General features: G+C 43.2%; 1 protein-coding gene across 1 annotated transcript in view; it reads right to left on the minus strand.

Moving 5' to 3' along the window:
- The window catches only part of LOC308588539 (acetylserotonin O-methyltransferase-like), a 46,968-nt gene that overhangs the window by 24,457 nt on the left and 10,036 nt on the right, over positions 1-12,475 (minus strand). The window contains exons 3-8 of the mRNA XM_081196950.1: positions 11,983-12,112; positions 11,409-11,477; positions 9,354-9,472; positions 8,230-8,370; positions 6,883-7,005; positions 5,203-5,399 (exon numbers count right to left, since the gene is read on the minus strand). Coding sequence (XP_081053076.1) covers positions 5,203-5,399; positions 6,883-7,005; positions 8,230-8,370; positions 9,354-9,472; positions 11,409-11,477; positions 11,983-12,112 — 779 coding nt within the window. The remainder of the gene's footprint in view (positions 1-5,202; positions 5,400-6,882; positions 7,006-8,229; positions 8,371-9,353; positions 9,473-11,408; positions 11,478-11,982; positions 12,113-12,475) is intronic.

A 12,475-nucleotide genomic window follows, 5' to 3' on the forward strand; every position in this document is an offset into this window, starting at 1 on the left:
GCCCCATTAGCTAAAGTGATGCTTCAGGTTAAGAATAGTTTCAGGTTAAGTACGGACCTCCGGAACGAATTAAGTACATAACCTGAGGTACCACTGTATACAGTGTCTCACAGGAACTGCCACCTCTTGGCAGGCAGCTGCTTTTGTAAGAGGGTAGGGGGCCTGGGGAGCCATTCCCCACCCCTCCCCACTCCTTGCCTTCTGCCAGAGCAAAAGTGATGCTAAACCAGGATAGGTAAAGGAGGACATGGGAAGATAGGGAAGGAAAGAAAGAGGCTGAAGTGGGAGGGAAATGAACAATTGGAAGTTTCCTAGAGGAGGTAAAAAAAAGAAAAAGAAAATCCTGAAGTCTCCTAGAAGTGTAAAAAATGGAGGGGGTGAGGAAGGGGTGAAGGGCATGTGGCTGCTCACCTGCAAAAGTGGAAGAAGCAAAAACAAAGCAGGATAGTCGGATGGTTCTGCACAATTTCAACCCTATTTTTATAGCCTCATTCTATGTGGGCAAAGGAATGTTAGCCCTCCCTAATTCCTTAGCCCTCTGTTAGCTGTGCTGTCTCTTCTATTTTCTTGGTGTTAAAGGCCATACATCTGAAAGAACCTTTGGTCAGCGTAGAATAATTGTGCAACGATGGCAATCTCTGCTATCTATGGTTCTTTATGGTAGTTTATATTATCAGTCCCAATCTACAGGTAATAAATACTTCAAGGCGCATCTGTGTGTATAATCTTACTGCTCCCATTATCTTGTTAAGACGTGCAGTTTTTCAGTTATTGGAAGTTCTCCTTAGTTTGCAAAATCTTTATCTATGAGCGACATCAGGAATGTGGATTTGGGGGTATAAAATGGACCTCAGATTGAGTCTTTTTAGGTACTGAAATCCAACTCTCATCATCTCCAGGCAGAATGGTCATTGGTGGGGTGACAGGAACTGTAGTTTAACTACAGTTGGAGGACCACAGGTTCCTCGCCATCTTCACTCCAAGTAGAACACTATTATGAAAGCCAGTGTGGTGTAGTGGTTAAGAGCGGTGGACTCGTAATCTGGGGAACCGGGTTCCCGTCTCTGCTCCTCCACATGCAGCTGCTGGGTGATCTTGGGCTAGTCACACTTCTCTGAAGTCTCTCAGCCCCACTCACCTCACAGAGTGTTTGTTGTGGGGGAGGAAGGGAAAGGAGAATGTTAGCCGCTTTGAGACTCCTTCAGGTAGTGATAAAGCGGGATATCAAATCCAAACTCTTCTTCTTCTTCAACTAACACACTTTTCTTTAGATGGTCTGGTGGGAGTTCATAGGGAATCATTCTTTTCTCTTGGTGCAAACTGTCTCTCCCCCCCCCCCTTGCTGTGCTCTTTACTGATTTTATTAAGTATTACAGCTATTCCATTTGTTATTCAAAATAAACTAAAATACAAAAAAGGGAGGGAGAAAAAATGAGAAACACCAATACATAATAAAAAGATTCAACATTGTATGTCACCTATACATTAAATTACCAATAAATAACCTACTCTTTAAATGTGACTTCCAACTACCTCACTGCGGGTCCTTTCTTCCTTTTTTAACTGCTTCCTTTTTTACCTTGTAATTCACCAGTATTGTAGGAAATACACTATCTGTCTGTCGTATAATTTGCGAAAATTAATAGAAGCACATTAAGGATTTTACTTGGGAACAATGTTTTTCTAAATACACTCTGTAACACTCCCACTCTTTTTTAAACTTTTGATTTGTTTGATTCCTGATTACTTCTGCCATCTTTGCAAGTTCCAAGTACTTGCATGTTCCAAGGATAACTAAAAATGTGAAGAAAATATTTGAATATAATTATAAAAAAACTTGGAGCGGTATTCAATCAAAGTTGAAAATATGGGAGAAAAGGAATCAATTAGTACAAGAATTGCATTAGTTAAAATGTTTTTGTTACCCAGATTAACGTATCTTTTTAATGTATTGCCCTGGCACATATCGGAACGGATATTGAAAGGGTGGCAAGGGGAAATCAATAGGTTTGTTTTTGCATCCAAGAAACCAAGGACAGCAGGTAGATATGGGTATCATAGGATCCAAGATGAAGGATGGGGATTCCCAATTTGGTCTTATATTACAAAGCTTACCAACTGAGACATCTTATGATTTGGTTGGAGGGAGAACAGGGGGAAGATTTGGGGTGTATTGAGCAGAAGAATTTGGAAGTAGTAGGAGGGAAAATAAGATTATTTGATAGGAGGAAAAGGAAAAGGGAAGTAGATAAAATATCAACATTTATGGGGTCCATCTGGGTATGGGAGAAGTAGAGAAGGGAGCTTTTTCCTGACCTCTCTCCCCTTACCAAAATTTGGCATTATGGTAAAATGGCCCCATTAAGGGAGCTCATCCCAAAGGAGGTAGGGGATAAATTAAAGGAAATCTCAATTGAGGAGATGGAGAATATAACAGAAGGTACATTGGAACAGGAAAGTGTTATTTGGAATACAATTAATTGGTTACAGAAAAGACAAATTTCCTCTCTGCTAAAAGAAGAAGAAATTAAAAAATGTAGTAAAAGAATTATTACACCCTTCGAAGAATTAGTGAAAGGATATAGGACAGAGGGGGCCAAAATAGTCTCAAAATTGTATAAGGTGTTATTAAACAAAGGGAAATCACCAAAGGAAAGTTTGAAAGAATATTGGAAGTTAGATACTCAGGAACAGATTTTATATGAAGATTGGGAAAGAATCTTTTGGCAACCACGCTTTGTTGCGACCTCTGGGATAATCCAGGAACAGGGGTTGAAGCTGGTACAAAAATGGTATTATACACCAGTAAGGTTATATCATATTACACAATCTGGAAGTAAGAATTGCTGGAGGAAATGTGGAGTGATGGGAACGTACAGTCTTATGTGGTGGGATTGTCTGTTAGTTAATGAATTTTGGAAACAGATTGGTATAGAAATATCGGTAATTGTGGGAAGGAATGTGGAAATATCTAAATTAGTGGTTCTTATTAAAAACAAAAGAGGAATGTAAATGGGTAAAATTGATGGTAGTTGCAGCCAGACAGGTTATGGCGAGTAATTGGAAAAATGCAGAAGAGCTAGGGGTGAACCAATGGAGGAAAAAACTGAATAATATTATAATTTTAGGATACTGTTAACTGTGAAGACACATAGAATGAAAGGGCTTAAGGTCAGTGAGAAAGAGGAGGATTGGTAGATATAAGAAATTAGATTTATTAAGAATAAGTTTAATTATGATAAAAGTGTGTATTGGCAATAAGTAATATGAAATTGAAATATGGAATAGACGGGAGGTCGGGTCTTTAGTCTTAAGACCAATATATGTTTTATTGTTTGCTAAGAAAATTATGTGTCTCTGGTTATTCTTGTGTGTAATTTGGTACTTGTTTTCTTTTTTCTTTTTTCTTGTATCAATAAAAATCTTTTTAAAAAAAGAAAGAGAAGGATTGGTTTGAGATGATATTGAATTATTTGGGTAGGTTTGAACAATTTGGGGCAATTAAAATGTTAAAAGTTAAATAAACCTTTTGTTAGGAGGCGTGTTAAGGTATATAGAAGTGTACATATGGTTGATTTGAATATGAATTGAATATTATTGAATATTGTCAGAGCTGCTTCCAGATCCTAGCTCACAGAGGATCACGCTAGCCAGCGTTCACTTTATAAAAGTCTTTATTGAGTTACAGTTTCCATTCTCAAGCTGCTGCGTGCAGCTCTACGTCTTATGAGTTAGACCGGCGAAGCTCCGTCTGAGTCTCCGCCCCCTGTACACCAGCTTAATACCCTAGCCTTACTCCACCTTTTCCGCCTGACCGTTCTTCTCTGGGTCCCTCTGCCCCCCGTGGTCTCTTCCTTCCTGGACTCTTCTGACGCTGACCCCCCAGACCCTTCTGTCTCCTTGCGTCGGGCTTTAGGACCTGGCTCCCTTTCCGGGCTGCTTACTGCGCCACCTTCCGGTGCATTTGAACTTGGCGCGCGCGCCCAACCTTCCACTTTCCGCTTAACCGTTTCTTCGCTCCCCGATGGAGGTGTGGCCACTCCTGACTCGTGCCCTCCCCCCTGCTGCGAGCTGCCAGAGCTCGATACCTGGCGCCCTTCCTCTCCACTGTGCTCTGTTGGTGACGCTGGCCCCGATTTCCAACTGCTGCCCTCTGAGCCCCCTCTGGACCCTTCTTCCTGGGGTGTCCCCCTAGGCTCCCCCCTTGCTCTGGCCACTGGCGCTCCTTTCTGTGAATCTTCTGATTCACTGGAAAGACTCGGAGATCTCGGGTCGTCGTCATCACTCATCTTTTCTTCGGACTCCTCCCCCTCGCTCTCTGTTTCCTCCCTTGCCCTCGCCTCTGCTCCTGAACCCCTGACAAATATGTATACCCAATACCCTCCAGCTATATGGGGGGGTTTCACTGTTTGTGTTTTGGTGGTTGGTAAAAAAGAAAAAATCTTTGCAAGTTCCAAGTACTCAAATAGTTTTATCTGCCATTCCTCCTTCGTTGGAATTTTCTTTCCCTTCCAATTTTTGGCAATCAACATTCTCGCAGCTATTGTAAAAATGCCCTCTTCTTATCACTTGGGATGTCTGTTGACAAAATGCCTAGGAGGAAAGCTATCTGGTTTTTTTTTGCAAATGTTTGTTTGAACATTTTTTAAAGCTCCTCATAGATGGTATCTAAAAAGTTTTTAATTTTTTTACAGTCCCACCACATGTGGCACATTGTTCCCTCAGCTTGTTTGCACCTCCAGCACATATTTGAATTTGTGTTGTACTTTTTTGCGAATTTGCTGGGGGTCATGTACCATCTAGAAAACATCTTCATGAAGTTTTCCTTTAATGTATAACAAGCAGTGAACTTTAGATCTTTATTCCATATTTTTCCCCGAGCCGCCGTCTAAATGCTGTTACCTGTCATTTAGGATGGCTACTACTGCAAATCTTTTGTCCCTGAACAGACCAAATGGAAAGATTTGCAAACATTCTGGAATCAAGCACTTCAACCACACTTCAAAAGAGTATCTTGATATTCAAACTCTACTGCAAGGGACCTTGGAGTTTATGAAATAAAAAGTGTCATGTTTTGGTGTTTTGAAATAAACAGGTGTCTACAGCCGAAAGATAAATAGATGATATAACAACAAGTTTTATTGTTCTAGCATTCTCTGGACAACGCACAAGAATGATGCAGGGGAAACATTATTTTCTTCCTAAAATGGCATCATAGAGTTGGCATTTCTTTAGCTGAAACTCCTTGAAGCCAGCAGCACTGAAGAGCGCATTGTACTCTGAAGGGGTTCGCTCTTTTCCTTCGGTATGAAGCAACATAATCATGGATTGGAGGTGTGCTTCCAATGGCCCACTTCTGTCCTCGTTGAGAACTATTTCCACCACTAACACTCCACCACCTGTTTCAAAGTATATTTCATTAAGTTAGGGAAACGAAAGATAGACCATTACTTCTTTTGAGACAGCATGTTCAAAGAGCTCGGCTTCATCTTTCCAAGCATCCTGGGATCAGAAGCTCAAGTCAAACGAAAAGCAGTTTAACCTGAGTGGCCCTACTGTATAAAAATGGAAGATCTACATGGCAACCAAAGCAGGCTGTGAATTATAATTCATAGAATGTTCTTTTCCCCACCACTTTCGCTCCAGTAGCCTGCCTGAAATGTGCTCAGCATTTTCTATAGTCACTGAATTTTGATAATGCAAGTTGCTACAACTATTCACCTTGAGTTCCTAGCTTAGGAACACACATGGGCAGGGGTGGCACAAATGAAACAGGAATCTTGTTACCGTGAGAAAAACCGACAACAACAGAACCTTAACAGCACAAACTTAATTCCCTGATACAGAAGTGACATTCTAGTCAGATCTTGGTGGAGGTGCTCTTTTATAAGAGAAAGAATGCACTTATGCAGCAAATGCTAAGATTTGTAGTATGAGCTACAGAGGGAGACATGATGCCTCCCTATCGTATATACACTCTCTCCAGAGTGGCTGGGGAAACCTAGCCAGATGGGCGGGGTATAAATAATAAAATCATCATCAACAACAACTATAAGTCCCAGATCTTACTGGTATTTTCTTATCCTGGGCAGGAGGAGCCAATGGACTATAGTGGCAGACTGGTAGCGGGATGGAGCGTCAAGCACCAGAAAATAATCAGAAGCATTGAGATCTCACTGTAGGTGCCAATGTGTCAACAGATGAGTTAATGATTGAGGCCTCTGGTCTCTGGACTGCTCAGAATAACTAGGACTTGAACGGGGCTATCTGTTCCAAGGCCCAAGCCATGACTGTGCACATACATGTTTCCCAACTTTGGGCCAAACTCTCTCTATATTTTTGAAAACATTTCAGTCCCACTTTTTCTGTTCATCCAGGACACTCAAAGCACCTACAAATGAAACCTCAATCTTGACCCAATTCAAGACTTGTTTTAAAACCTCTCTGTAGGCAATGCATACAGTGAGCTCTGGCTCACTTACAGACCCTCCAAGTGTCCCTATTTTCCAGGGACGCCCCTGATTTAGAGAAGCTGTCCTGGTTTCTGATTTGATCCCAGAATGTCCCACTTTTCCTTAGGACGTCCCTATTTTCATTGGAGAAATGTTGGCGGGTATGGAGTTATCCAACCCCATAGCTATCGGAAGGCAATCCTGTATAGAGAAGGGGTTTTTATGTTTAATGCTTTATTATGTTATCAGATATATTCAAAGCTGCTCAGAGTGGCTTGGGCAACCCAGTAAGATGTGTGGGGTATAAATAGTAAAATTATCATTATGGAATGGGACGTCCCAATTTTCATCAGATAAATGTTGGAGGGTATGCACTTATTGCCCACCACAGCTCCAGTTTTGGCCAGTCCTGCCTTATAAGCACACGTACCAGGCTTGCAGGCCTTGTGGAGTCTGGTTAGCAGCTGCACACACTTCTCATCGTCCCAGTCATGCAGGATCCTAGCCAAAATATAGAGGTCAGCTTCCGGAATTGGGTCTTTAAAAAAATCCCCTGTAATAAAATGGGTAGATGGTAAATTAAAGCAAGGGGTTCAATTAAATAGTTGAGCTCTACCCTTCAAAAAATACCCTGATTATAAAGCTGGCGCCAGCAGAATATGTCATTCTTGATTTCTAAGGCTTTTTACACACCATAACTTCAAGGCACGTTCAAAGGACATTCTTCCCCTCAAAGAGTTCTGGACGCCACAGTTTGCTAAGAGTGCTGGGAACTGTAGTTATGTAAGGTCAGCAGCCTGAACAAACTAAGCTCCCAGGACTCTTTGACTGTTAGAGTGGTAAAGAGAGATTTAAATGTAAGGCATGGATATGACTATTATCTAACACAAAGGAATAAGCAGAATTATGAAGCAGAATTCACCGCTCAAAGCACAACCACACTTGGATTTTGTTCTGAATCCATTTTACTCTCTAGTAGGTGAATATGGGATGTTTTATGTCTAACCATACCTCCTTTCCTTTCCAAGATGATCTAATGACCTGAGGAGCCAACTTTTGAGGGAACAAGAGTACCAGCTTGGCCCTGGCACTGAAATTTGTGGGTGCCCAGCCCCTTTATGGGTAATTTTGTGGGTGCTTGCGCACCCAAGGTCCCAGGGCGTTGGTACCTATGTGAGCAAGAATGGAGGGGGCAATGCCCCAATGTCGCACGTGTGATGTCAAGAAATTGGGAGGAGCCGGGGAGGTGCCAAACATGGTGGCAGTGCAGCTTCAATGTCTGGGGGGGGTCCTCCCCCTCTTCCTACCACCATGACTGGTTCGCTGCTCCTTCCTCTCTGCAACAGGTAGAGGAGGAGAAGGAATTAGTCACTGAAGCTGTGCCGTGCTTAGCCTCCTCCGTCTCCACCTCCTCCTCTACCTTAGCCAGTGTGGTGTAGTGGTTAAGAGTGGTAGAGTCGTAATCTGGTGAACCGGGTTCGATTCCCTGCTCCTCCACATGGGCTAGTCACACTTCTCTGAAGTCTCTCAGCCCCACTCACCTCACAGAGTGTTTGTTGTGGGGGAGGAAGGGAAAGGAGAATGTTAGCCGCTTTGAGACTCCTTCGGGTAGTGATAAAGCGGGATATCAAATCCAAACACTTCTTCTTCTTTCCTTCCCCCTCCTCCTTTGAGCATGGGAGAATCCTACCCTCCTCCCCAAAAATAGGGGGGGGAGGACTCAGCCCCTAGGACATGGTATCCCTGGTAATGACACATCAGAACCAACCACAGTTACCCTCATGGAAAGTAATCCAGTGTTCTTCTGGGGATACGAAATGCTTCTTTGCCATTTCCACTACATTGGGTAAGTCGAAAATAGTCACCGTAGAGTTTGGATACAATGCAATGCATTCTTTAGCCAAGCCGCAACCACTTCCTTCAAGGGAGAACAAGGAAAAACAAAAATGAAAACTTCTCAAAGCTTCTTTCAAACACTCCTGTGCAAAATATCAGGACACCACGTCAGGTAAGTGCCTCTCCAACCGTTTCATGGGCAGGGTCTCAGGTCACCACCTGATGAGCTTCAGGGATTTGACAGGATTGAACTTGTGCCACAGATTATTCAGGATATAAGCAGATCAAAATATGTGAACACAATACATTGGAGGAATACTGTATTATTTATTTATGGCATCCATATTCTCCCCCCCCTCCCCACCGTAACACAATATCTTGGAGTAGCATAGAATAGAACATTTCAAAATTAAACTACAAGATTAGGATATTGCATTGGAAAGCAACCACAATTCATTGCGTACAAGGAGGGTGGGGGAAAGACTGCAGGTAGAATAAGGATAGACAGAAATGATTAGCAAGGATAACCCTCGATGTCAAGTTTGGGGAGGAGACAGAGCCAGTGTTTCCCAAACTTTGGTCTCCAGCTGTTTTTCGACTACAATTCCCATCATCCATGACCACTGGTCTTGCTAGCTAGAGATGATGGGAGTTGTAGTCCAAAAACAGCTGGGGACCCAAGTTTGCGAAATACTAGGTTAGAATGAACAGATTCAAAACAGACAGAGACAGGTCAAGGAGAAGAACGCTGCAGGACAAGAGGATGAACTTGACCAAAAAAATTACTCAACGTGTCCTGACATATGAAAACTAATAGAGGAAAACAGCTGGGAGGCAAATAGAGTAATAGTACTGAAGGGTGTTTTCAAGAGGAGAGCAGAAACAATATGTTCCTTCTTGTTATCACCCATCTTTGGAATTTTTGTGGTCTTGTTTTGAATCTTTTTGCTGTTAATTACTAAACTGTACCAGAATAGGGCACACACAAGACACCCACATGATGTTGACAGGCAGAAAAAGAAAGACAGCTGAGGCCTTTTCAGCTTGCTCCTCTCTGGAACTCACCTCCCAAATCGCAAATGAGTGGGAAGTGAGAAAGATCGAAGGCAGCCATCACATCTCTGCCCCACAGATGCCAATTGGAATTCATGCTGTGAGAAAACCTTTTCATCTCATCCTCAGACCTGTAGATTCAAAATTACTTTGGCAGGTAAGTGGAAACAATACCCACATGCAGCCTGATTTGTAATTTAGGGCTTGACTCTCAATCACACAATCACGCTCTGGGCAAACACCATGAAGCCCCAGTTGCTCTGTCAACTGCTGTGCTGGAAGGAATGATTTCAGGAAATTCTTGGCCTGAAGCTATATATGACTTATTGCCACCTCTAGACTGTCATTGTTTTACAGGAGGGACTGAAGAGCATACTGGGAAATTCAGTTTTAAGGAATTAAAACGAAATAAAATGCTCCAGTGCAACAGACCCACTTTAAAAAAGAAACTGATTTTTTGCTGCAGTTTGGAAAATGATGGGGAAATAAACTGAAATGTGTGGAAGGAATAACCTGATTATCTGGAAGGATGTATGAACAGCCTGCAAGAAAATCAGGAAGGATGCAGGAAGAATGTTCATTGTCAAATACTGTGTTTTTTGCTCTATAAGACGCACCTAGTTTTTGGAGGAGGAAAACAAGAAAAAAAACATTCTGAATCTCAGAAGCCAGAACAGCAAGAGGGATCGCTGCGCAGCAAAAGCAGCGATCCCTCTTGCTGTTCTGGCTTCTGTTATAGCTGTGCAGCCTGCATTCGCCCCATAAGACGCACACACATTTCTCCTTACTTTTTAGGAGGGAAAAAGTGAGTCTTATAGAGCAAAAAATACGGTAATCTCCCCACAACCAGACAAACAGGAATGCTCCTAACAACCGAAGTGCTCAATAAATAGGTCAAATAAATAGGAAAGAGCCCCATGGCATCCGGTCCCATGGTGTCTGGGTGACTGAAGTGCTCTAACCAGTTGTGATTGAAATCCAACCAGAATTGGCCCAGGATGTGCAAATCCCAGGCAAAGGCCACTGAAAACATTGTTCCCAGCATTGCTGGACAAATACTAGAAATGCTAGAAAGGGGAGCATTGGGGGACGTCCGGTACCCTTCAAATGTCTGGATTGTATGCACATTCCCAGAGATGTTTCCTACAACTGCACAATTGTTCAGTCTGACAAGAATGACCATTCCCCACATCAAATGGCCACCTTTTGCGTGGTCATGGGCAGCCCCCCAGATCCCAGTGCGACTCCTAGTAGTTCAGGCTGGCTTCATCCTCCCCAGGCTGGATACCTGGAGGTCTCCGCCTACCTCAGCCAATCGTCCAATCCTGCCTGGGGAGGCGTTGCCAGGGGATCGGCCAGGTAAGGGGAGGGACCGTCCTGCCCACACAACAGAAGGTGAATCTTACCTGTGAAGCGGCAGTCGGCTCCAGAGCTTCTCCCACCCTCCCCTCCCTCAGTCAAGTCTTCTTTTGCAGGTTAACCTCTTCTCCACAGTACGCAGGCGCTGCTACATCAGGGCCAGAAAGGAATTTTCCTGCATCGGCAGGTTTTGCCTTTTCTGTAGCAAAACGTCACACCTTTGGTGGTTTCAGGCCTTGGGCGGAATCCTTTAGTCTATCTTCCTAAATGGGGGGAGCATGAAGCGGTGACCCATGCCCCCCTTGCGGCGGTGATCCCAGGGTTCCCCGTTGAGGGGAAGCATTGGCCATACGCCGAAAGGTTGTCATTGTTCTCCCCTCCAACGGCGGCAAAACGGGGGGCGGGCTCTCTGCTTGAATATATGTTCTCCAGAGCCAGCCCAATCCCCACACACTCTGGATAACCCTGATGTCTCCCAGATCCTTGGCTGGGGACAGGGAAGGATAAACGCCCAATGCCTGAGCCAAGGTCTCCCTACATCTGAAACTTAATAAAGTTGTGGCCAGTTTTAATCCCATAGCACGTTGTCTTGAGTCATTATTCCACTTGGGGGTTGCCTGGGGTGGGGGGACTCCACCTGTCCACACAAACACCCATTCCCTCAAAGGTAAGAACTCCCGCCTCTAAAAAACAACAACCTGCTTTTACCTTAAAAGGACATCAAATAAATTGCTAGATGAATCGCCATGTATTTTCCCAAGTGGGCTTTTTCCTTGCCTGAAACAGAACATTTGTTGTAATTGAGTGAAAATTAGGTAGCATGATGACCAAAGAAAATTCCAGATGTTCCCCCCACCACCACCTGAAAACAGAATACATTACATGTATTGTTTTAAACCAGTGTTTCCCAGACTTGGGTTGCCAGTTGTTTTGGGACTATAGTTCCCATCATCCTGGACCACTGGTCTTGCTAGCAAGGAAAGATGGGAGTTGGAGTCCAAAAACAGCCAGAGACCAGAGTCTGAGTAACACTTTTAAACTGTAGCTGTAAAAATCACAGGGTTCTTTCCCAAACCAGCTTTTATCTGAATTGAGAAAAAGAACAACTTAGATGCATTCTAAGCTAAAAATGTCTACACAGTCTTAGCTTTATCACTTTCAACAGTTGGCATCTTGACTTCCCTCATGGCAATCATCTTCCAAAGGCAGTTCAGCATTTCATTGCACAGAGCCATTTTCTACATGAGCACACAGAGCTAGACACCCACACCCATCCTCTTACCTCACTGCATCTGTCAAGTAGTTCAAATTTGGAAATGTGGTTTCAGAGATGAACATCATATGATGATACTGAGACTTTGGGCTTGATTCAGCAAGGTAGAGATTGGAAAAATCTGTGCTTCCATAAAGAGCTGATAGACGGGGGAAAAGAAATCAGTGTTTTCACACCTTTGTAGAAGGCAAGTTTTTCTCCCTAACTGCAACTGTGTGAACAAAATGTCCAAAGCAACAACTCACAAATAAATTATCTAAAGCCCTGAAAGTAGTAAGATGAAGCCAAGTGAACATCCCTTTCCTACACAAACTAGTAATTCTTCAGAAATGAGCAAAGCATCAAGTTCATTAGCTATAATTGTGATGACATTCCTTTCCATTTCATTTCCTAATGGGTGAGCTCAAAAGCTTATTATTTAAGACAATTCAACTTAGATTTTAGCCAGAGAGTGCTTTGTGTTTCAAGGTGCTTCCGGGCAGAGCTTTAACAAACATCCTCC

This window comes from Podarcis bocagei, assembly GCF_964188305.1.
Source record: "Podarcis bocagei genome assembly, chromosome: 6".
Lineage (NCBI taxonomy): Eukaryota > Metazoa > Chordata > Lepidosauria > Squamata > Lacertidae > Podarcis > Podarcis bocagei.